General features: G+C 43.2%; 1 protein-coding gene across 1 annotated transcript in view; it reads left to right on the forward strand.

Annotated features, from left to right (window-relative positions):
* The window catches only part of IGFBP4 (insulin like growth factor binding protein 4), a 61,214-nt gene continuing 34,286 nt past the window's right edge, over nucleotides 1-26,928 (forward strand). The window contains exon 1 of the mRNA XM_020805878.3: nucleotides 1-517. Coding sequence (XP_020661537.1) covers nucleotides 169-517 — 349 coding nt within the window. The 5' untranslated portion in view covers nucleotides 1-168. The remainder of the gene's footprint in view (nucleotides 518-26,928) is intronic.

The following is a 26,928-nucleotide window of genomic DNA, read 5'->3' on the forward strand; positions in this document are numbered from 1 at the left end:
GCTCTCCCCTTCAGTGCAGAGTCCCCCCTTGGCTGGAGGAGATCCGGCTCTCTCTGCTGCTCTGCCCGCACACGCTGCCCTTTGCTGCCGCCCCCTTGTTTGGGTGACCTTTGTCTCTCGGCCCCTGAGGAACCCCGGCCCGCCGGCCCGCCAGACCCCTTAAGTGCCATGCCCTCCAGGAAAGTGCCTGTCACCTTGCTGCTCCTGGCCCAGGTGGGCTTCTCGGTCAGCCTGGAGGCCATCCAATGCCCTCCATGTTCCGAAGAGAAGCTGGCACGCTGCCGGGCCCCTGCCGGATGCGAGGAGCTGGTGCAAGAGCCTGGCTGTGGATGCTGCGCGACGTGTGCCTTGGCCAAAGGGATGCCCTGCGGGGTGTACACGCCTCGCTGTGGCTCCGGGCTGCGGTGTTATCCGCCACGGGGCATGGAGAAACCCTTGCACACGCTCATGCATGGTCAAGGAGTGTGCATGGACCTAGCTGAAGTCGAAGCCATCCAAGAAAGCATCCAGTCCACAGGTAAGGGGGCGCTGGGGTTGTTGGGTACCCAGGGCTGGCTGGCATTTGCTGCATGCGCCTTTGGCATAGGCTGCCTTGCACCTTGTGTTTTAGGTATGGGCAGGAACAGATGTGTTTGAGATAACTTTGCCTATGGTGGATATATCCAAGGAGTTAGGTACCTATGTCATACTGTTGCAACAAAAATAACAACGCATCCCATGGCATCTTAAAGACTTTACAGTTTTATTTGGCAACAGCTTTCATGGACTCCAGCATATTTCTTTGGATGCATTAGTCCTTCAGGTGCCACAAGACTTGGTTATTTTTACATGCTCTCTGGGCAGTGGCTCAGGTAAGGGCATCTTCAAGTGGCCACCTCTGGAAACCTGCTGGGCATAGCCGTATTTATCAACCAATGCCTAACAGGAAACTGGCACCGTCTCAGGAATGGATGCACTTGGTCTAGAGAGGATTAACTTTCCCATTCCTCTCTTGGGAGCCCCACGTGAGTTTCGTGCTGCATTTCAGGCTTGTAACAATATCTTGCTCAGCTGCCAACAGAAGCATATAATACACTGTCCATAGCTTCAAAACTGCCAGTGCCAAAGAGTCATAGGTTACATGCCTCACCTACCTCTGCAGGTAAGGTTATGTTCACTTTTTGCATCTGTGCCAAGGGAAGAGTGCTTCCCTGTGCAAACACAGGCAGAGAACGAGCAGCTAGAAGAAAATTCTGCTTAATACTATGGGGAGATATTTCAAAGCTGTGTGAATCTACTTCCACCCAGGATATATTGTACTATTGCTGCCAAAAAGTGGGTGGTGCTCTTTAGATGCGTGGATATTCGGCAGTCAGAACATGGCTGCAAATCTCTGTTGTTTCTAGTTCTTGTGCCTGATAATTATCTTCAAGACTCTCTGGGCAGATTTTGGCGCATAGGGAACAATGTTAACAGCAGAGTCTGCCAAGCGATCCATCTCTTCTCTGTATATTGGGCAAGAGAGGTGTTTTGTCTAAAGCTACTTCCTGAAGATCTCCTTGTGCGGATCAGATATCCCCATGCACATACTTTCAACTTCGCTTGTGTTGCAGTTACAAAAGGGAGGTGTGTGGTCCAGCCCTGTGTGTCTTTTCATTTCCAAAAATAACCCCCCACTGAGCTCAGTTCGACTTAACGTCCCTAGAAATTTGACTAAGGCTTAAACTGTTTAAGGAATAAATGACAGCACGATCCTACACACACGGAGAAGTTAATAAAACATACTCATAAGTAAGTCGGTATGGAACGACAGCCTTCATAGAGCCTCGTGGCGCAGTGGTTAAAACGCTGTACTGCAGCTAAAACTGTGCTCACGACCTGGGGTTCAAATCCCAGGTAGCCGGCTCAAGGTTGACTCAGCCTTCCATCCTTCCGAGGTCGGTAAAATGAGTACCCAGCTTGCTGGGGGGGCAATGTGTAGCCTGTATAATGAAATTGTAAACCGCCCGGAGAGTGCTTGTAGCACTATGGGGCGGTATATAAGTCCAAAAATAAATAAATAAATAAATAAATGATGCAGTGAAAGGAGGTTCTCCCTCCGACACCTTCAGTGTTGGTATAACAGCCTAGAAGAGAAAATGTGTGCAATGCAGACCAAAATGAAAAGTGTACCACAAAATATCATAGAATATGAAATAGTGAAGTTGGAAGGGGCCTGCAAGGCCATCAAGTCCAACCCCCTGCTGGATGCAAGAATAAAAATCAAAGGATATCTGCCGGATGGTTGTCTAAGTTTCTCTCGAAGTGTTGGAGCACTCACCACCTCTCAAAGTAATTAGTTCCATTGTCATACTGCTCTAACAGGAAGTTTTTCCTGATATTCAGCTGAAATCTGACTTCCTGTAACTTGAACCCTTTGTTACATGTCCTGCTCTCTGGGATGATCAAGAACAGATCCTGCCCCTCCTTTGTATGATAGCCTTTCAAGTATTTGAAAAGTGTTATATCACCTGTCTGTCTTCTTTTTTCAAGGCTAAACATGCCCAGTTCTTTCAGTCTTTCCTCACAGAGCTTGGTTTCTAGCCCCCTAATAATCCTTCTTGCCATCTTCTGAACTTGTTCCAATTTGTCAGCATCCTTCTTAAAGTCTGGTGTCAAGAACTGGACACAATACTCAAGGTGAAGCCTAACCAGTGCTGAATAGAGAGAAACTAGCACCTCACGGGATTTGGAAACTATGCTTCTTTTAATGCTACCTAAAATAACATTTGCCTTTTTTGTAGTCACATCACACTGTTGGCTCATATTCAGCTTGTGACCTACAATTCCAAGATCTTTCTCACGTAGTATTGCTGAGCCAGGTATCATGTCTTTTCGTTTCACATTAATTCACAATAGAGTCATTTTCATCCTCTGGTTCAGTTCTCATTGCACATTTCCATCTCTCTTTCATCTTGATCCTATTGATGAAAGCCTAGACTTTTAAAAACCTTTTTGGAAGCTTTACTTCCCAAATACTGTAACTCTAAAAAAACATAGAGGGGCAATCAGAGTGAGGATGTAGGGAATCCAACTTAGAATGCACTCTAATGACGCACTTGACTTTTTGTGCTTTTGATCTGAATTAAATAAATCCAGAACAATTATGGTTCCTCCCAGTACATTAGCATCTCTGCTGTACTAACAACATGCACTGAAAGATCAAAAGGGCCCCACCTTTTTTTTTTGCCTGTTTTCAGAAAGGCTGCCAAGATTTATTTCCACTTCAGCTATTCTTCTACCGTAACTATACGACAGACAAAAATTCTAACAGGTGATGTGTCTGTTCCTCCAGTCACTGCATATCCACACAGTGTATGCTGGAATTTGTTATACAGAAGCATCGCAGTGCTGTGAGATCTACTCACCTTTCCTGTGAATACGACCCTCCCACATTTACTGTTTTATGTATGTGCGAGCCATTTTGGGGTGACACAGGGACATACATGCAAATGACACAGTAATGAGGATAACAGTGCAGCGTGTAGGTCTTTCCCACACTTCAGATGCTATGTCTTAGTAGATTTTAGCAGACCACAAACTGAACATGAATTAATGGTATGATGTGTCAGAAAAAAAAACCTAAACAAAACACCGAATGCACAATGCAGCACTCGGTTGCATCACCAGAAGTACAGTGTCTAGAACAAGGGATGTAATCACACCACTCTACTCTGTTTAGTCTGACTTCACTTTGAATCCACTGTCTAGTTCTTTGGGTGGGAAAGAGGTAACTCTACCTTTTCTGCCCCATGTAAAGACGTCCTTCGCATAAGTACCCCTGTAACATGGAACTGGTGTCATGTGGAAGTGACCTTATGCTGCGGAAAGTGCATGAGAAGTGGTTGTGATCCCCCCATTATACGTAGCATGCTAATCCACATCATGGGTAGGCAATGTGTGGCTTTCCAGACACTAGACCTCCCATCAGCACTAGCTGATTTAGGAGGAGTTTTGGGAGCTACAGCCCAGCCCCCTGTGGGGAGCAAAGTAAAGCGTGCTGCTTATATACTGTCCCATAGCGCTTCAAGCATTCTCTGGGCGGTTTAGAAGTTAATTATGCAGGCTACATTTCCCCCCACCCCACTGGCAGCAAGCTGGGCACTCTTTTTACCAACCTCGGAAGGATAGAAGGCTGAGTCAACCTTACCTGGGATTGAACCCCAGGTTGTGAGCACAGTTTTGGCTGCAGTACAGCAGTTTAACCACTGTGCCATGAGGCTCTTTGTTAATAGGAGCTGCGCTTTGCCTATTACTGATCTTCACTAAGGAATCTTAAGTACCGTAGATGTCATTGATTACTGTGAATCGGGATGGTTACAACCCTTATTCCAGATGAACTGATCTTGAGTGAAAGGATTGTAGATATGGAATATGTTCTTTAAAGAAAAAGACTGAAGGGATATTATCTGAAAGAATTCAGAGAAAAAAGGCTGTTGGACCATGACAATGAGAATTTCCTATGAGGAAATATGTCTGTATGTGGGCATATATTGGAGCACGGGTGGGATCCACAAAGCCAATATGCTGCCTTTTATTGGTAAGATGCAAGATGATCAGTCTCCTTATGCATAGATTTCCAATTGCTGGATAGCTCAGCGGCTTATGTATCTGGCCAGAGGTTTTGAGTTTGATTCCCCCACTGGGCCTCCCTGACAGGGGCTGGACTTGATGGTCCTTAGGGTCTTCTCCAGCTCTGAAGTTCTAAGATGATATTTATAATAACAGGTTCCAATTTCAAAATGGTGTTTTTTGTGTGTACCCTTGAGATGTGCAATTTTAATCACAGGTGAAAGCAAAAGGAATTAGATATCTTTATGTGTCAATGGAGGTGCAAAGGAGAAGAAACGTTGAAGAAATGATGGCGGTTGAGGGAGGAATAAGGAGGGTTGGCAAACAAGGGAAGTGGCAAAGAGGTGGACAGCCAGCCAGCAGGAAAAGCAGGTGAGGTCTTGTACCAACCGATAATGTGGCATGGTGACTGGAGAGGGGGCTGGGACACGCCGGGAGGTTGGTGCAGGTCAGGGGAGGTCTGTATGTGTGTGTTTATGCTTTGTAGTTACATCTTAGGGGTCATAAGATTTTTGCATGGATTTTGAACTACACAGGGGTCCACTTCCCCTCATCCCAGTGTTGTTGAAGGGAGAAGGGTAGTTCACTTGAGTTTTGTAAACAGGGTGCCAGGCTGGGGGAAACTGGGCTAAAGTGATCAGATGAATAGGCAAGCAGGTGCCTTTAAAAATTGGGCATCCTGTCAAGTGCAGTTAGCCATGCCTAGCTGAAGAAATCAACGCTGCTGACATCTCTTCTTCAACACGACTATTGAAAATATAGGTGCCTTGTTCTCTCCCTCCAACTGCTTGTAATAATTATAACTCACAGTTGTTCACTGACCCAGTAAGTATACAGTATATATATATATATATATATTTAAAAGTAAGTACACAAAACCATACGTTTTGGACATTTTGGATGTCATTGCAGCTTGCTGCCATCGAGAAAAATGATTAGCCTCCTTTCAAACATGGGTGACCACAGTACCCACATTGAGACCACACAAATTGCATTTACTTATAAGTAATCAGCACCTCTGACTTGCAGGGTCTCAGGGCCATGCATCGTTCTTACTGAACAAAAAACATTTCCTTAAAGAAAGATAAGAATTATGCTAGAACGAAAGTGGTTAGTGAGACTTCAGAGGAAATTGTCAGGGTTGAAATTTGGTGACATATGTCCCCGCTGCTCCCCACAACCTCCTTTACCTGTTGACCAGGAACAGATGCAGGAGAAATGTTTTGTCACAAGTCATGGTGCTACACAAAACCTGCCTCTTCTTTCAATACATAGCACATCCTTCCAGAGCATGGAGACAGCATTATCATTTGCAAATTGTTGCTGATCTGTCAGGTATAAGGCACTGGAATGGACTGCCTCAGAGGATGAGAGACTCTTTTTCACTTGAGTTTTGTAAACGATGGTTAGATGGCCATCTGTCAGATATGCTTTCATTGTGGATCTTCTGCTTTGGCAGGGGATTTGGACTCGATAACCCAGGAGTCCCTTGTACCTCTACAATTATGTAGAGCTAAAGCTATAACTAATGTCACTGTCAGCATGATGAACCAAACAGTGAATGGAAGAAATGGCAAAGACAACTGTTTAATTACTACAGTATAGTTGATATAACACAAAACGGTACATCTTACAGGATACAAAGGCTGTTTCTCACTCTCAGCGGTTTTGGTCAGCTGCAAAATATATTTTCTAAGGCACACTATTCTGTGGACTCTAACCTGGGGATGAAATAATCCAGTTCCCCTGCAAATGGGCAGGGTCTGTAATTGCAGTACTTAGTAGTAAAGCCAATGTATCTTATGGAGCACATTTGCTAAGGAAAATGATAGAGCTCAGTGGCAGAACATAGGTCTCACAAAATCTCAGGTTTACTCCCCTGTTGTTTCCAGGTAAGACAAGGAGAGATGTCAGCCTGGCCTGAAACCCTAGACAGATGCTGCCAGTTCATGCAGATAGTGTGGACTTCCAAATGCAGCAAGAGTGTGATGTAGCATAAGGCAGCTTCCTATGTTCACTGTACCATACAGTATACTGTGACCTCATTGGGAGTATTGGGAATATTGAGAGGTGGAGAGACTGAGTCTTATACATAATGACTTACCTGGGAACTGAATTCATGTGCTGCCCAGAACTTGGCGCAGTTATGTTTGTTTGTTTTTTATAGCAGTCCTCAAAGGACATGCTTGTCTGGGAGTTATAGTTAAAAAACAATTTTCCCCCAAAGCTTTGTGCATGTTTTGGGTTATACACTATAAACGTATTGTAAAAAAAATGATTGGCAGAGGTTCTCTGCTTTTCCAAAATGAGCTTGAAATTGCAAAGTGTGCTGCTTATATACCACCCCATAGATCTTAAAGCACTTACAATTTTATTAGACAGGCTACACATTCCCCCCCCCCGCCCGGTGAGCTGGGTACTCAATTTACCGACCTGCGAAGGATGGGAAGGCCAAGTGAACCTTGTGCTGTCTACCTGGGATTGAACCTGTGTTGTGAGCAGTTTTGACTGCTGTGCCGCAGTTTGACCACTGTGCCACGAGGTTTCTGCTGTTGTCCCAGAAGTGGGAGGAAGATGTTTGAGGGAGTCTTATCAAACCTTCATTAAAATTTAGGAGACTATTGGCGAAATTATTTCAGGGGCTGGATTAGACCTTGGTTTCTCATTTGGCCAACCGGGCATTTTAAAAAAGTAGCTCCTTCATATTTTGCTTTTCTTAGGCTTTTCTGTAGACACAGTGTAGACCTATTATTGGAACATAAGCTACTGTTAAGACAGAATAAGGAGATACAGAATGGTTTCCTTATGGGCAAAGGTGTCAGGCAAGGGTGTATTTTATCTCCCTGTCTGTTCTAGCTAAATTATATGCAGAACACATCATGCGGAAAGGTGGACTAGATTCAGAAGCAGGAGTGGACATTGATGGAAGAAACATCATTAATTTAAGATATGCAGATGACACTGTCTTACTGGCAGAAATCAGTAATGACTTGAAACAACTTCTGATGAAAGTGAAAGGAGTGCCAAAGCAGGACAGCAGAAGAACTAGACAATTTTAATGTTGACAAAGAAAAAATTGAAATAGTTACAGATTTTGTATATCTTGGTTTAATCATCAGTCCAAATGAAGACTACAGCTGAGAAATCAGAAGACGACTGTGACTAGGAAGGGAAGCAATGAAAGAATGAGAAAGGATAATCAACTGTGAGGATGTGTCACTGGAGAGCAAAACAAAGGTCATCCAAACGCTTACATTCCCAATCATTATGTAGGATGTAAAAGCTGGACTGTGAAGAAGGCTGACAGGAAGAAAACTGATTAGTTTGAAATATGACCCTGGAGGGAAGCTTTGCAGATACCCAGGACTGCCAGAAAGACAAACAAATGGGTTATAGAGCAAATCTAACCTGAACTATCTCTGGAGGCACAAGTGATGCAACTGAGGCTGCCCTACTTTGGACATATCACGAAAAGGGAAGATTCACTGGAAAAGACAATAATGCTGGGAAAAGTTAATGGCAGCAGGAAAAGAGGAAGACAAAATATGAGATGGATTAACTAAGGAAGCCATAGTCTTGCGTTTGCAAGAGCTGAGCAGGGCTACTGTGGACAGGACATTTTCGAGATCATTAATTCATAGGGTTGCCAGAAGTTGGAGGTGACTTGACAGCATGTAACCACTATCACTGTCACTGGCTTTAATATGCAACAGTGAGCTGTGAAATGGGTGTATGATGAACAATGTGATGATCACTGTACTCTGGATTAAAATCTATCACCTGCCCAGTAATTTATGTCATGCCACACTGAAAGCTGTGCAAGCTTGGCACTCTTGCTTAGAGGGTTTCATGGTTCTAAGGATCTTGTTCAGACCCAAAGGCTTTCTCCGAGTTCGTTAATTTACTTCTTTCACTTCTTGACAAAAGAATCATTTGGATTAACTCATCATTTTCCGTAAATACCCAACTCTTGTAACTGGAAAATTGGATGGAAGTACTTTAATAAAACAGTCCCAGGATCTTGAGAATCACCTTCAGGCAGGCAATATGGTACCTTATAGATAGACTATACCTCCCAGAATTCCTGATTATTGATTACAGTTCAGACTTAGTGGAGGGCATATGTTTGCCTACCTGGGTTCTTGCTACTCGGTCTTGAAAGTGTGTGGCTTCATGACCGTCAGAGGCCTCAGGGAGGTCCTTGCTATGATTTATAGTAGTTGGAGACAAGATTCAAAAAAGTTACTGTTTGGACTACAGCTTCCAGCCAGCCAGCATGGCTGGTGGCTATGCCAGACTGGGAATTCTGGGAGTTGTAGTCCAAAAAGTAAACTTTCCAACCTGGAGATGGGGATGGGGTTGTCAGTGCCATGCTTAACTCCTTTACCCTTCTTGTGCTTAACAGCAAGAGAAAAGGAAAATGCATGAACTGGTGCTGTCTTGGTACAGAACTGTACGAAAACCAGAGCCATGGTTCAGAAAATAGGGCTCATTGTGTTAAGTGACAGTTATACCTTGTAAACTAGGCACTCTGCTTTGGTTCTTGATTCTTCTTTCCTTTTCCCTACCAGATTCATGTGCGTATCCCACTGCTATTTGGTTTAAAAGTGTCAGAATCCCCCTCCCCACCCCCCAAGCCTTTAGTATCATTCTGGTCCTTTTGTTTTGTTTAGAAGCATGACATCCCAAAGGATGCTACTCTGGAAGTTGCAACAGGAAGCTGACTTTTCCTGTCCTCGGTGAAAAGGGGGTGGGGGGAGATGAGACATCTGGGAAACAGCTGGGGCATCAAAAGAACATCCTTTTTTCAGAAAGAAGCCTGAGTAAGGGTTTTCTTCATCACTGGACAGAAATAACTTCCCTATAAATTGTGGAGACCAAGATAATCTGTATGCTGTTACACTTGTGACATTGAAGCCTCAGGTACTGCTGAAGCTGGTGTCATTTTATGGAATGTCCATGAACATTTCAACTACTTTGGAAACAAGGTAAGCGGCAGCACAATGTTTATAGCACTGTTCAGAGCTTAGAAAAGTCGCTTTGGGGAGATGACTACTCTTGGAATACCCCCAGCTGACATGGGCCAGCTCTGATCTAGGTTAAGGAAGGTAGAGTTGCTGGGATTATTACACAGTGTAAAGAAGACACTAATAGCCAGCAGTGAGGATTGTCCTATCCGGAAATTCTCTGGGTGACAGTCTTTGGGCAATAGAGTTGTGAGATTGGGATGGCTGAAGGAAAGGGATAGAATGGAGAGAGGCATGGGAATGTTGGTACTGAAACAGGTTTAGTTGCCCAACAAAAATATGGATCCAACGCTTACTTCATCTTGCGACTGTTCTTTGTGTCTTTATTTTATTTATGTTGTTAGCCACCCAGAGTAGACTTTGGTCTAGATGGGTGGGGTATAAACAAACAAACAAACAAACAAACAAACAAACAAACAAACAAACAAACAAACAAACAAACAAACAAACAAACCAGAATAGTGCTTTGCACCAATGGCTGGGTATACTAACTAACTTATTAACTAACTAACTAACCAACCAAGCAATCTTAAGATCTTGTTGGTGCACCTTAATCTGTCACACGGAATTTAGTACTGTAGGTTAAAATGGATTGATCAGTATTCTATCATTCTTTTTTGAATGCAGTGTGAGTGTGTTGTAGTGGGGAGGCAGAAGTAGCACTGGAAAAAGACAGGAAGGTTACTAATAGAAGATAGCACTAACTGGGGGAAAAATCACCAAGGGTGATTCCCCACCAGGCTTTTACGAAGCACAATAAAAGCCTGGTGGCGAATCACCCTTGGTGAGTTTTGATACCACTGTTCTTGGTATCTTATTGAGTTGGTAGTTGGAGGCAAAGTGTTACATGATCCCTGCTTACAGAGTTGGTTTCAGAAAATGACATTGGCAGATGTTTGTCTGACCTCATGATGTCTGAATTCTGGGCTTCCAGCAGCATCCACCTTATTTTTAATGCTTTTTAACATATGCAGTCCCTAGGTGATGAGGTGGGAGAGACAGTGATGTGCCATCAATGCACTGAGTACACCCAGCTCTGCTTCTCCTTGTGACTTGCATCAGGTGAGGCTGTACAGGAACTGAACCTGTGTCTGGAGTCAGTCTGGGCAGACAAGGGCCAATAAACTGAAGCTGAATCATGCTAAGATGCAGATAAGGTGGGTGGTAGTTCTCTTATCCATGAACGCGTATGCAGCCTATCCTATAGGAAGGTGTTCTCCTTCTGAAAGATCAGCACATAGTTTGGCGTACCATGTGATCCAACGTCATCGCTTGAGGCTTAAGTAATCTCAGACGCCAAGAGCGCCTTTCACCATCTTGGGCTGGCCCTGCATAAGTCTACTTTTTGTCACAGTGGTTCATGCTCTCGTAACCTCCCAATTGAACTCTTTTAATATGTTATAGGTGGGTCTGCCTTTGAAGAAATACCAACTAACACAGGCTGTGGTGGCCAGAACTGTAATTGTTGTAGCCGGGTGGATCATGTGACACTGAAGGTGTTGTCATTACTGACTATTTGTTTTCACACACAATTCAAAGTGTTGTTATATGCCCTTAAATTCCTTAATGTCTTAATATTCCTATATTTGCAAGATTATTTATCTGTGTATCAGTCAGCTGGCTGCTTAATTTAATCATGGGGGATCTCAGTCTACTGAAAGTATTTCGGATACTTTGTGTGTCATCTAGGAACTATGTATGTTATCTAGGAACAGAAAGGAAAAACCTGGCGACTTGAGCTGAGGGATCAAAGGGCCGGAGGGGTCAGCAGGAGTAGGCTTTGAAATGTTGGAGGTGAATCATGGTGTGGCAACATTTTATATAATAAATCAGAAAAGCCTGTAGGGGGCAGTAGTATAGGAAACAAAGAGTGAGACACACACACCTTATCTCTTGTTTGACTAATGTATCTCATTCTTTGATGCAGAGTGATGCTCTCACGAGTGGCTTCACTTCGTTTCCTTCTTAATTGTCTTGCATATAGCATGTAGTTGAGTATAGCAAGCTAAGTAGTTAGCACAAATAAGGTCTGTGTTAGACAAAGTTCTTATAATAAAGCTTATTTTCTTTGTTTCTCGAGCTGGTCATGCCTTGTACACTACATTGCCTCCATTTTTTAAAAATCCTTTATGATTTAAAATGAGACATGGGAAAGAATAGTTATTCGACCTAGCAATCCTAACTGTCAGTGACAGCCAGGACTTAGGGGAATGGAGTACAGTCGGGTCTCGATTTAAGAACTTAATCCGTATTGGAAGGTGGTTCTCAAGTCGAAAAGTTCTTAAGTCGAATCTGCATTTCCCATAGGAATGCATTGAAAACCATTTAATCCGTATCTGCTCTTTTCTGTCCATAGAAACTAATGGGAAGCTGCTATTCTGCCTTCTGCCACTAGAGGGGGATATTTTCTTTCTTTTTTCCCTTAGGTTCAGGGAAGGCAGGGAACACTAAAGGCAGCACTTTAGAACTCTTTTTTTTAAAAAAAGAAGCCAATTTTAAATAACGTTTTAAAGCATGTTGTGCTGATTTTTTCAGCACAAAGGCACTCAGGCAAGCTTTTTAGGTGCTGAGCAAGCCTCTGGAAGCCTGCTCAGAGCCAGCCGATCAGCTGTTAGGCGGGGAGAGGAGCGGGGAAAACCACAAAATGGCTGCCAGGCTCTTTCTGGGTGTCGGCTTTTAGCTCTTTCCTGCTCTTTTTCCTGTGGTTTGGGGGCTACCAAGGCCTGGTAAGTGACTTTATTTAACAGTACAGTATTTATTTTTAAGTTTCTGACCCTTTCCCCCCTCCAGAAGCCTTTAAGGGGAGGGAGGGGGGACTTTTTTCCCTGTTCCTAACTCGAGGGAAGTTCGCATGTCGAGTCCTTACTTTCCCTATAGGGCAGGTTCATAACTCGAATTGTTCGCAAGTCGGGTCGTTCGTAAGTCGAGACCCCACTGTACAGATGAATACCATCTATTGATTCGAATGAACAAATCAGGATTACATGATTTACATCAGGGTTCTCAAACTCAGTTTATCTGGGGGCCGCTGGAGGCAGAGTCTGGGTGAGGCTGGGCCGCATCAGATTTTCCACCAGAAAAGCTTTGTTAAAAAAATTCCATTCTTCTCAAATCTCTTTATTTTTTTAACACAAAATAAGATGAAAATAAATAAATAAACAAATTAATAATTAATAAGAAAATAAACAAAACAGTTAATAATAATAATTCTCTAGTGAGTGACTATATGTGGTTTCTTCAGTCTTCTACATCTGCTGTATTCAGATTCAAATGTCTGCATTAACAGTTCTTTAACCTTTAATCTTCTAAACATGAATTGTCCTGAACATGAATGGAACATTGAAGAACATGGACTGTTCTTCTGAACATAGCTTCTTCTCTTGCTGCTAGAGACCTGGCAGCACTTCCTCTTGCATAGCTGAGCCATATTTGGCTTGAGGGAGGAAGTAGTTGAGACCCTCAGCATGGCTTGAAGATGATCATCAGTCAGTCTGGGCCTGTACTTGGACTTATTGAAGTTCAAGGTGGAGAACAGCTTTTCGCACTAGTATGTGCTCCTAAAAAGGCACATGGTCCGCTTGAACATTTGAGAAAGCTCAGGGAAGCTGGAGTCAATTCTCTCAAAAATTGCCCAAGCTTGTCTGCTTTTCCACTCACCTCCCTGAACTTCGCTTTGAGTTTTGAGTTGCACTGCAGGTCAGTGAGCTCCATTTGAAGCACAGGAGGGGCATCCTGCACATCAAAGGAGAAGGGGCCCGCCAAAATTTGAAATGTGGCTCTGTGTGTCCAGAAGCTGGGCCCTCTCTCAGCCTGGCAGTCTTCTCCCTCAGGGGTTTGGCGCCACCGGGGCTTCTGCTTTTAGGTCTCTTCCCCCCCCCCCGGTATCTTTGCGGATCACCTGGCGAGGCTGCTGCTGCTGTCGCCTCCTCCTCTCTGCACTTCTCCTTCCCCCCACCTGGCGCTCCTCCATTCCCTGTGCACACACCCACCCTAGCAGTTCCATGCACCCCTTCTGCAAGCAATCTCTCCCTCCTACCCAAGGGCTAATGGGGCTTGCTGGGGCTTCTTGACTCCTACTCTGGCAAGATGCCGTGGTCTTGCCCAGTGTGGCTCAGGGAGATGGGGGAGCACACACGAGAAGGCTGTTCTCTTGGCAGCACCCCCTCCCGTGGCATGTCTGAGTAGGGAGCAGAGGAGCGCCAGGCGGGGGGAAGGAGAAGCACAGAGGGGATGAGGCGACAGCAGCAGCAGCCAGCGTCAGGTGACCCTCAAAGAGGGCGGGGGGGGAGAGACCTAAAAGCAGAAGCCCTGGTGGCACCAAACCCCTGAGGGAGAAGACTGCCGGGCAGAGAGAGGGCTCCCCTTCTGGACGCGTGGGCGCTTTGGGGGGGCAGGTGGGAACCAGCCCCTATGAGGCGGGGAGGAAACCCCACGTTTGCCAAGTAGGTGCTGCTGCCACTGCTCCCTCTCCTTGAACTATTAAGGCGGAGGCCACAAACTATCATCCCGTGGGCCGCAGTTGGCCCCCGGGCCGCATGTTTGAGACCCCTGATTTACATGATCATTACAAAAATCAGTCAATAACTAACTTTCTGCACTGTATATGAGGCAGACTGTAAATTATGGAAGAGAATGAAATATTGCTTATATTCTCCTAACATAGAATACAGAGTAGACCCAGTCTAGATAATAAAATAAATAAATAAAAATAACAAGTGCTTATAGTTTATATTCTCCTAACAAAATATTGGTATTATACAAATTAATAGTGTAAACAAAATAGTAAAGCTGGACACCATCTTTATATCCTTCCCGTTGCTCACTTTGTTTCATTCCTATCCCCCTTCTCTATGCTCCAAACTTTCTCCATGTCTGTATGAAAAATAACAAGCATTTTAATTTGCGGTTCTAATATTGATACATGTTTAATTGTTTCTTAACATGGTTTTTAAATGGCATTTTTAAATTTGCGATAGCTGTAATTGTAATTCTTGTGAGCTGCCTACTTAAATATAACAAATGAGATGACCTTTTGAATTCAGCAGAATTGTTTATCAGGCAAAGATGGCACAGAACTTGGGGTTCAAGTAGAAAGTAAAAAAAAACTGGGGCAGATATGATGCTGATCACTCATGGTGTCAGACTTACAGGAAGCTGAGGGCACAGTTATACTAGTGAAAATCTTTGGTATACTATTGAAATTGATTAAAAGTTACATGACAATCACATTTGGATTGCTGTGTGCATTCCTTTGAGGCAACTTTTAATTCGGTGGTTTTTAGTGCTCTATGAATGCCAGAGACTACACCCACAATTTAAATTTTGTTTCCTTAAATGGTTACATTTCCAATACACCTGCAGATCGCAATGTTTACATAACAATTACCTTCTCTCTCTCTTTTTTGGGTGTAATATTTCAAAGTGACATAGCGCTAGAGCAGTGCAAGAGCAGACAAGCAGGCAGGTGAGCCTGTCAGGCAGCTGATCAGCAGATAGCAAGAAGCCTACAGAACAGCTGAGCAATGCACTGTGGCTGACTGGCATTAGGCAGGTGGGCTGAGCCACTGAACAGCTGACTGGCACACTGCTCTGGAAAGCAGCTGGTGCTGACTGCTACAGAGACCCAACAAGTAGGCAGGAAAGCCAATGGAACAGCTGATTGGTGTGTTCCCAAGAAAGGGAGCCACCACTGGCTGCTGCAGACTGCAGGCAATTGGACAGGTAAGCCTACTGAAAGAGATGATTGGCACACTGCCGAACAGCTAACCACGGAGCCGTACAAACCGTGGAGCAGCTCCTGCCCAGCAGAACTGACATGCTGGTAAGGCAGCTGTAAAAGTGTTCCAATTTTTAAAAAATCCTTGTTATTTGATATAGCGCTATACCGCATAGCAATTTTTTCTGTGAAAAATTAAAAATAACACCAGTGCAGCAGGGCTGAGTGGTTGTCAGAGGCAATCAGCATGAGGGCTTATTAGAAGTTAATACTGACAGAGGCGTTCCCATATGGCAAACTGATTTAAATTAAATCAATTCGACACCTGAGTTAAAATAAAGGCCCTCTGGTGGAGGAATAAAATAGCTGCGCTTCTGATAAAAATAAAACAATTCCCTGTCAGAACAATCTGTGCTTCCACGTGTATCGTGTAGTCACTCTTTAAAAAAATCAATTTTAAACACGTTAAACCTGATTCAAATATTGTTTTTCCCCCCTCATGTAACTGTACTCTAAAATAGAGTTTAGATTCTACATATGACAGAGAGGGACAAAGGTATCAGTTTGCAGGCCTTCCATCTCGCTAAAAGACAGGAACCTGGTTTTAGTTGACTGCAGGTGAGGAACCTGTTGGCTAAAGCTATGAAGAATTCTCACCAGTGTGTCAATTCTGTATAAAACAGGCTGTCTCACCAAGTTGAAGGGTTCCTGTTGAGAATCCACCTGCCCCAGTGAAAGCATTGTTTGTAGGTCGTGGTGGTGTTTTGCACAGTTAGTACAAAATGTCTCTAGTGTTTATTTTTCCCCCCTGAGGTTAAACAGACACAGAGAACAAATAGAAAACGTGTGATTGCTCGCAAAGATGCAGACAACCATGCTTTACTTTTTTTCATAGTATGTGCAACATGGCAGCAGTTAAGTTTTGCACATTTACAGACATGCAAAACAAATATTCCAAATTCTGCCTGAGACTGAAAACTGTTTTGCCATGTCACATGCAAGAAGTAAAATGTTTACCTTTTTTGGGAGGGGCATGCAAGAATGAGACAGGCAATGATTTATATCTCTAGTGTGGCATATTAGCCTAATTTCATGAAGATTACAGAGAAATAGAGAAGAGAAACATGAGAAATGAGGTGGTGCTTACCTTCCCTGTGCACACATGTAACTATGTAAGCCTGTATCACTACAGACGTGACTCACAAGGAGATATGGAACTGCTTTACCATGGGCCTACAGCACTGGGTTGATTCCTCCCAGTGCTTGGAAAAGTCATTTTGATGTCAACTTCCATAAACACTCCTCACTCAGCATGCTCACATTCACCCATCATCCTGGTCAGAGGATCCTGGGAGTTATAACCCCTGCCCTCAATCTCTAAACTCTGATTTCTCCTATTAGTCGGTGGATCTTCGTAGGAACAAGGTTCCCCACCAGTATTTTAACAGATGTGTAGAAGAGATAATTTCACTAAGTGTGGCTTTTCTTGCCTTCATTGGATACTCTACATTTGCTAAATGTAGAACCATTCGAATTTCCCTTCTATCACTTTTCATCACTCGATGACTAGCAATTGAGCTCTGATCTTTGAGTGTACCAATCTTAAATAGTCCCATGGAAGGGGATGCATTTCTACATGCATGTGATTTTTCCCCTTATACAGTACAAGTATGTTCAAAAAAATGTCTCTCTTCCCCACTACAATTTATAATAATTTGAAGTTGAATAGTAAAAAGAACTGGTGAAAATGGGTGACTGATATGAAGCAGTTTCCAGAGTGGTAGTCATGTCATTTTACTGCAGCAAAAACAATGGTCTTCTGGCATGACTAACATGCTTATCTTTAATCACAAAACAATTTAATCTACGTAAATCCCTCCTTAGTACTGTAACTAGTTTTGGTGGAAGACAAAAGTTTTGAAAAGGATTAGAGATGGTGGGCTAAAGCCCCAAATTGCCATCCTTGTTGGTAAGTCCCCTTGGTGCATTTGCCACTCCATTCACAATACTTCTTGAATTGACCGTTAAGGACACAAACATTGTCATTATTAATTATGCAAATATTTGCTTGTTTCAGAGGGAGGAGAGACTGCAACGTTCCTCTGCTCCATTGTGAGAATGGTGAGGAACACAGTGGTTTTCCTGGTTCTTGCATTGGCAACAGTGTTTGCATAAACATTGCCTATTTTTGTCCAAACTGGCTGGCTTGCAGTTACAGTTGTGCCCCACTTAACGATTACCCTGTATTATGACGAATCCACTTCACGACAATGTTTTTGCGATCGCAGTTGCGATCGCAGAACAATGTTTTAAATGGGGTTTTTTCGCTTTGCGAAGATTGGTTCCCTGCTTTGGGAACTGATTCTTCGCATTACGATGATCAAAACAGCTGATTGTCAGGTTTTCAAAATGGCCACCAGGTGCTCAAAATGGCTCCCCGCTGTGCTTAGGGACGGATTCCTCGCTATACAGACACCGAAAATGGCCGCCGTATGGAGGATCTTTGCTGGACAGTGAATTTTTAGCCCATTGGAACGCATTAACCAGGTTTTAATGCATTTCAATGGGTTTTTTATTTTCGCTTTATGACGTTTTTGCTCTACAGCAATTTCGCTGGAATGAATTAACGTCGTTAAGCAAGGCACCACTGTACTTTGGTTTTGCACTAAAAGTCAGTAGGAGGCTTACAGATCACCTGGGCCACAAATTGCTCTGGATGAGAGATGGGTATGAAAGGCTGATTCAATGGGTTGTGCTGGTTCAGATGATGGCTGAACAGGTGGTTCCATGGTTCAGCACCCCGCCCCCTCTAGTGGGTGCCCATCCAGAGACAGCACCTGGAGGAGGTGGGGCAGGGAAGCCAGGGCACTGTTGCCGAGTGGACACCTGCTGGAGGGGGCAGGGCACTGAACCACAGAACACCTGTTCAGCTGTCATCTGAACTGGCAGAGACTGCCGAATGAGCTGTTTGTGCCTATTTCTACTCTGGATCAAACTGGAATGCATTCTCAAACCTTTAACTGGCATCCAAATCAGATTGGAGGACTTATATGCAGTCCTAATGAAATATACGGGATGCAGGATTAGTTTATTTGTGGTTCTGAAGTATTACAACCCAAAACACTCTTAGGAGAACTATTTTTTTACTGCTACTCCCAGAAGGCCCTGTCAACATGGTCATAGGAGCTGTATATAGAAGTTCTAAGCAGAAGCTTTATGTTCAAATACGGTACAATTCTAGGAATTAGAGTGTCTGACTAGTTATAACATGCTAACCCAATACATTTTTCTAGCTGAAGCAGGCCAGCAAATACATGCTCTCCCCCTCCTCATATCAGGGTACATAGTTTTCTGCACCTGAGGCATAAAATTTTACAAGTGCACGTGTGCCTTTCTGATGGTAAAAACACAATAGGAGCAAATTAAATAACTAACAATATGCTATCCTTTCATAACACATCAGAATCTGCTGCCTGCATCAGCAGACTCACTCTGCTTAATGGCAGAACCGTCATTCTCTGAGAATAAGAGGGAGAAGTCACTACCTGGGACACATGACTGGCCATACAAAACCAAATACTGATCCAGAGTGGCATGTTTTAGCACTGCATAGATGAATGGGATTATCTTGGACCAAACATTCAACTCCTTACTTACGTCTTCTGCCGGGCAAACACCCCAGCTGACCAGGTTAATGTATAGCCTAGCTAGCAAACATTTCTGCCTTGTGTGTTACCTGAGTACCAGGAACAGAATCTTCTGAAATTGTTATTGTTGGCCCTGTCCCTTGTTTGAGTGAGAAAGGCGAATCAATGCCCTTGGCAGTGGTGGTGGGGAGGGAGGAGGTGGAGATAGGAAGAGAAGGCAGGAGGCAAAGAGCAAAATGAGTTCAAAGTTATAATTTGGCAAGAAGTACATTTTTCTAGGAACAGAAAAAGATCAGTATTTAGAGAACAGAGTTTTGTCCTTTAGCCACTGCTCAGCAAAGTCTGATGGAAGGGGGAGGTACTGTGTGTCTCCCTCTGTTGCCAATAATCAAAGTTAAAAAGTTGAAACATGCTTCTAAATGGTTTGTGCTGATGGTTGAGCAGGAACAAACATTTCAAAAACATGCAAAGGTATAGCAAAACACAACCATCCCTCCTGTCTTTTTAGCTGCTCAGTAACAGAAAAGATCTTCCCCTCTTATCCTGTGATGTTCACATTTCTTAAAAAGGGAAGGTTTTTAATGTATCATTTGATTTGCCTACTTTTTATCAGTGTGGTGTAGTGCACTGGTTCTTAACCTTGGGTTACTCAGGAGTTTTGGACTGCAACTCCCAGAAGCCTTCACCACCAACTGTGCTGGCTGGGGTTTCTGGGAGTTGCAGTTCAAAAACATCCAAGTAACAAAGGTTAAGAACCACTGGTGTAGTGGATAGAGTGATGGACTAGACGTTTGGAGACCAGGGTTTGAATCCCCACCTGCCCATAGAAACTGGGGGAGTAGAACTGCTAAAGTCACTTATCTTGAAAGCCTTATTAGAGACGCTATAAGTCAGTTCCAATTTGATGGCACATACACACACACAGACACTTACGTGCGCACACACAGAGAGAGGTTACTAAGCAACAGAGAGGGTGTAACATACCGTTGCCCTCTAGTGATAATCTGTAATCAGTGATAGTATTATAAGGCTTTATTTACCTGAGTCTTTTCCATTTTTTATGGCAATCGTAATAGGGTTTTAAAGGTATATGAGAGGTTCAGGGAGTGGTTTACCATTACCACCCCTCACCAATGATTGGGCAGGAGTTTGAACCCTGGTCTTCAGGTCCTAGTCCAACACTGTATCCACTCTACTGCACTGGCTCTTTGTTTATCTTCGCTGAAGAAAATAAATACCTACCTTTTTTCTGTTTTGGATTTGCAAACTGCTTGGGTATGGGTGGTTCCCTCCCTCCCCCCACCCAAACACTCTCCTTCCACTCCATCCCTCCCCAAATTTATTTTTCATTTGACATTCACCTTTCCCCCTTAGTCATGCACGGTCTCTATTTTTGGCTTTGATGAAACAGCTGCTGGCTTATCCTGGGTGGACTTTTCCTCACTCTTCTCCACCTCCACTTTTATAGCCAACGGCTGATGCCTTCCTGTGATTTCCAATGAGTATTAGCCAAAGCTGCCCAGCCCCCCCCCCAAAAAGCCAGTGAGTTGTTGTTGTTTTTACTTTTTAAATTTTGTAATTGACAATAATTATCAACTCTTCCCAGGAGAGCGATTGCTGTGATTGGGAACATGCCCTTTTTCTGGCACCCCCTCATCTCAGCCCATCTCCATTTACAAGCATAGCACACCCCATAAGGGTTTTAATATATATATATTAAAAGAATATATAAATAATCTCAAAACAGAAAAATAGGGCTTTCATCCTTTAGTTTCAGTCAGAGCTGTGGAGATGTACATAACAGCCCTTAATTTTATCCACAGCTTTAGCAATCAAAAACAGCAGGCAGATACTGGCACATCTACTTTTTGTGTGTTATAGGCCATCAAATTGATTCCAATTTATTGTGACCCTAATGGGATTTCCGAGGTATGCAAGATACTGTATTTGAAGAGTAGGGGTTTACTAGTGCCTCCCTCTGGTGAGGTTCCCAAATGGGGATTTGAATGCATGTCTCCCACGTCCTGGTCTGACATGCTCTCCCTTATACAACACTGGTTCTTTATCTCTCATATTTTCTTCCCCATCTTGAAGTATTGACTATTTAATGTAATAACTCTTTTTAATTATTTTATTATGGTATTATGAGTCTGTAAGCCGCCTAGAGTGGTCGTAACGACCAGATAGGCGGGATATAAATAGAATAAATAAATAAATTCTTGAGACCTGTCAAAACATACTGGACACTTGTGAGGGTTTGTGTCCTGGCTCCCCTTTTTCTTGAAATAAATTTACTGACTTCTTGGGTTTAGAAATCGGACTCACATTTATTGGATTATTCAACAAACATCCTATGTCTACAAAAGTATTCCAACCATTGTCTCCCTCTAACAACGGGTTAGGAGGGGGTTTCCAATTTTCAACTTTAAAGGGGTTTGTGTCCTGGGTATTCCAGGGACCCAGCCAGTTCAATGAACAATCCACACTCAATAATCGTTCCAGTTCCCCTTCCAATAAGGGTACTGTGTCTTCATCCTGGTCATCTGTCCATACCGGTTCTCGCGGGGAGACATCCTCTGGCCAAAGTCTCCCAAAGGACTCCTCTGCTGGTGTTACATTATCATCCATTCTAGTCTCTCCCTCTTTTCTCTCTCCACCTTTTCCTTTTCTTTTCTCCACCTTCTCCTCCACCCCTTCGTTTCCCTTTCTCCCCAATAAGAGGGTTTGGGTGTAGAGTCACTCCTTCTACGGGCATCAGCCTCCTCTCTTGGGACCTTTAGTTTCTCTACCTTGCCGGTCCAAGGGTCCTCCAGCCATATCCCTTCCCAACATCCTGGCAAACTGTCTTCCCCCCCTCCTTATATCTCCTAACTACCTGGGGTTGCCGTTCTCTTCCCGCCATGATCTTCCCGCCTTCTCCAACAGACATCCCTCTCAGTTTCTCCTCCATGTTCCCTGGGCTTTGCTCCGGAGGTCTGTTCTTCCTGGGAGGGGGGGATAGGCAGTGTTTGCACCTCCTTGTCGGCAGAGAGCAGGAGGGATGGTGCGGCGCTCCCGTGAGAGGAGCTCTCACCACCAACCTCACAACACCCCATTAGTGCAAGGCACTAAACAACTGTACCAGCTTGTAGTTTATTCCCAAGCTCAATTCAAGGTCCTCATTTTGAAAAATAAAATAAAATAAAGGCATAGAGCTGGGATATCTGAAACATTACCTCTTTCTTCATGAGCCAGCCTGAAATTTGACAGCTTCACTTTGAGGTCTTGTTGTACGTCTCAGTTACTTGAAAAACATGTTGGGAAGTACATGAGACGGGCTTTCTCTGTAGCAGCAACTGAGGTGTGGAACTCCCTCCATTCCAGTTGAACATCTTGTGGGTGACCAAGGCTATCTTAATGCGTATTGCCTTTAGGCTTCATAATTATTTTTAAATTTTTATTTTGGATTGGTTTTTGACCTTTTAAAACATAATTGAGAAAGAATTGGGCTTTGCAAATTATTTTTGAAAATTGTTTAAAACCTGTTTTTGAATAATCTTTTTCTTTATTGTACATTGCTGTAGAAGATCTGCTGGGCAGAAAAGGTGTTGATTAATATTTGAATAAATAATCAAACCTGGTTAAAGAATTTTTCAAGACCTAGAAAAAAAATCAATAATGAAGAGTGGCACCCCTAAGCATGCACGGAGCACATTCCAGCTAGCTTTTGAGAAACTCTCCATGTCAAAAGGTATCTAGGCTGATATAATTACTGGTGTAATCTCATTCAGGAAATGAGTAAATAACTCGTGAAGTTTGTGTTAACATATAGAAGCCATTCCCAACCTGCTTCCCTCCAGATGTGTTGAATATTATTTTAGTTCGGCACATCTGGAGATCACCAAATGGTAATAAAAGGTAAAGGTTCCCCTTGACAATTTTTTTCCAGTCGTGTTCGACTCTAGGGGGTGGTGCTCATCCCCGTTTCGAAGCCATAGAGCCAGCGTTTTTGTCCGAAGACAATCTTCCGTGGTCACATGGCCAGTGCGACTTAGACACGGAACGCTGTTACCTTCCCACCGAGGTGGTCCCTATTGAACTACTTGCATTTGCATGCTTTCGAACCGCTAGGTTGGCGGGAGCTGGGACAAGCGACGGGAGCTCATGCCATCGCGTGGATTCGATCTTACGACTGCTGGTCTTCTGACCCTGCAGCACAGGCTTCTGTGGTTTAGCCCACAGTGCCACCACGTCCCCTGTATAGACCATATTTTGTCATTTTGTCTGCATAGGAACAAAAAAAAAGATAACAAAAAATTTAAGACAACTGGATTAATTTTTTAAGTCCCAAAAAGAAAAGCAACTGAGCAGGAACAGAAGAGAACTCTATAAATTTATGATAGTTTCCAGAGAAATAGAGGTGCAGCAGAGTTCAGTGATTGGAACCTAGCTCCAGAGCCAAAACCTGGGAGTTAAATTCCTTGTTGTCCCTTTGAGGAGAATGGGCAGCTTATGTAGCCTCAGACGAACTGCACAGTCCCTGGGCACCCCTAGAAGAAGGGACTGGTAAACCACTTCAGAATACTCTATACAGTGGGGTCTTGACTTGAGAACTTAATCCGTATTGGAAGGTGGTTCTCAAGTCAAAAAGTTCTCAGGTCAAATCTGCATTTCCCATAGGAATGCATTGAAAACCATTTGATCCGTATCTGCTCTTTTCCGTCCATAGAAACTAATGGGAAGCTGCTATTCCGCCTTCTGCCACTAGAGGGGGATATTTTGTTTCTTAGGTCAAGAAAGGTTCAGGGAAGGCAGGGAAAATACAGTCCAGGCAGTACAGTACCAGGCAGTCTGAAGACTGTCTCCCAATCCACTCTCTAAACGCTGGGAGGAGTGAGGAAGCAGACAGGCACCCTTTTCACTGGCCAACAGTTAACTGAAAGTTCAAATTGCACTTTCCCTGCCTCCCACGTGGTTTTTTTTCAGTTCTTAACTCAAATCTAAGTATGTAAGTCAAGTCAATATTTTCCTATGAGAGTGGTTCTTAAGTCAAAATGTTCTTAACTCAAGCCGTTCTTAAGTCAAGACCCCACTGTACTTAGAATATCCTTGAAGTCAGAATAGACCTGAATGACATATAATTATTATTAATTAGCAATATTAAGCTATTCCAGCAACAACAGCAATAAAACACAAACAAAAGCATTGTGACCCCTTTAAGACTAACACATTGATTGCGGTGTGAGGTTTTGTAGATTACAATCTACTTCTTCCGATACAACGGAGTACAATATCTCAGCCGTATGGTTTTATTTCAAGTGGGAGCTTTTGTAGATTATAATTCACTTCCTCAGATACACATAGTACAAGATTTAGCCATTGGTTTGTACATAAATATCCATCATGGGAAGCAGGGAACCAATGAAAATATACTGTATTATATACACTAACATATTGCTTCCAATTTATAGCAGCCCTACTATGGGAGATATTCAAGGAGTGAGTTTCTATGGCTGAGCAGGGACTTTACTACAGACCTTGTGAGTCCCAGTCTCACACTCGACCCACTACTACTGTACACCACACTGGCTCTCAGTAGGATGATCATGGCAGAGAAAATGAAATTTCCAAGTGGCATTAGCATTATTAACTCAACTATCGAACTCTGATTACATAATGATCCTGGCCATTGCTAGAGTGATTGCTGATTTGTCAGGTAAGCATAGGCTGGCCTCTGTAGTGCAAGGATGTTGAAAAAGGAAGTGTCTTTTCTGAATCAACTTCTGGTTCTGAGGCCAGTGTCAATAGACATAATTGCTGTGAAAACTACTTACTAAATGCCATGCTTAATAATTACATTAAATTATGCTTACAGATCAGATGCATGTTTAATATGGATAAGATACAAGGATCAGGGTGCAACCTTGACCTGGACATTCAAAGTATGTTTTTACAGCCCAGCAAAAGTTATCCCAGAATAACACTATTTCCATCTTTTAAAGCCTTAGGAAACGGCTGGACCTTTCCCTTACCTACGAAACGTCTCTCTCACACTTTCCCTTCCCCCATTAACTTCTTGTCTCCTTGCCCTGTTCCCAGACTGGATGGAAGCAGAAACCGTTTGTGTGTGGGAAGCAGTGGGTGGAGAGAAGGTAGGGGAGCCAGAGAGTAAAGAAAGTTAACAACAGTATGGCTTTGACAACACCCTCTGGAAGTGAAAGGTCTGCCTTTACTTAGCAAATCAACCCTACGATTTGTTTATATATGATTTATATAGCTCTCTTCCTTAAGACAGTTCACACATAGGTTAGCTTAAAAGTGCTTATGAAAGTGTAAGCCTATCATCACTGTGTTTTACAAAATATGAGGTGGGGTCCGGTGGAAGGAGGCTAAGGGCTTGCTTAGAAGGCCACCCAGCATGTTTCAGGGTTGTGGTGAAATCTGAACCCACACCTTCTCAGCAAAGAGAAATGAAAGGAAGTATAATTTTCATACGGCATGCATGTAACCTGAGGAAAGCTTAGCTGTGGGACACTGAGAAGGTTATTTCACTAAAAGATTTTTTAAAGTCTAACCAAATGAGAGGTAAATCTATTATTATGTTGTTCATAATTTGTTCCAGGCCCAGCAAAATAATACCATCTTCAGGTGAAGTCGTCTTTGTTGGTAAACAAGTATGCAAGTTTTCAAATAGCACAGATGTTCACATCATATTGCCAGCAACCCCCCCCCCCCAAATGGTTCTTAAACCTGCATCAGTCGTGACAAGGGAAATAAAGTGTGACGATGCTTTTCCTATGAAAGCATTTCTGTGAAGCTTTATGTGAGGAATTCCTACTTGTCTTCCAGTTGTGAGGCAAAAGAGCAGTGTTGGAAAGAGGTGAGGATCTTAACTGTTCAGGCAAAATGAGAGAGTAGTGTGCTGAGCTACAATAACTTTAAAAAAAAATTAATGTCCACTCTGCTAATCAGAGTGGACGTTATTGGGCTGTGAGGTAGATATGGTATAATGTTGCTTCTTATATGTTACATTATAGGATTGGGGCCAAAAGGTTGTTGTGCCATTTCCAAACTTCTGCTCCCCACAACTTATATTTGGAGACTTCATATCCAGAAAACTTGCCTGAAATCTCCAGACACCAGACTTCTGAGTTGAGAGTTAAAACAAGCAAAGAAACAGACAAATTCACTCACTTGCTCTGTTTCTTTTTAAAGACCATGCCTACATCCCACCTGGGTAGTTGTTCCTATGATGCCAAGACAGGAAAAATATATTTCTGCTCTTGAATCCAAATGAATTGCTTCAGGGATGGCGTGTGGGATGGTTGACCACGTCCATGTGAAGAATACTGACAAATTGGGAATGGAGCCAGTGTCCCGATGCAGAGAAAGAAATTAAGGCCAGCTTTTCCTTCCAAATCTGCATCTGTGATCAAATTTCTTTTCCCAGTGGCCAAGTCCTCTCCCCCCTCCTCCTCTTCTTTTCATAGTGCTTCTACTTTCCAGTGACCTTATTAAAAAAAGGTTTTGTTTGCATCTGGCTTCATTCAGGATGTTTTTATTTGCTCCCATTTAAATTCAACACTTTGAGAGAGAGAGAGTGATTTAAATTTTTGTAGACCAGGCCAAGACCACTTCCCCTGCCCCGAGCAGTTTCCATAATGGGCACCAGAAATGCAAAGGTTTTTTTTAAAAACAATATTATCCAGGGAGAAGCAGGGAAAGGGTTGGAAGCAAAACCCTTCCCACAATTCCCACAAAGTATGTGGCCACTTCTTACAAATGACCTATTACAGTTGCCTGGGAAGTCCAACCAACTCGTTGTTAATAAGGCATAGTGCCTGTGGCTGACTTTGATATTTGCCAACGTGTCAAAAGCCAGCAAAAACATTCCAGTTTTTAGATCAGCTAGGATTCCCTTCCCCATCCCGTTCTCTTGTCGATCCTATAAATTCCATCCCTCTGTTTC

This window comes from Pogona vitticeps, chromosome 6 (genome assembly GCF_051106095.1).
Source record: "Pogona vitticeps strain Pit_001003342236 chromosome 6, PviZW2.1, whole genome shotgun sequence".
Classification (NCBI taxonomy): Eukaryota; Metazoa; Chordata; class Lepidosauria; order Squamata; family Agamidae; genus Pogona; species Pogona vitticeps.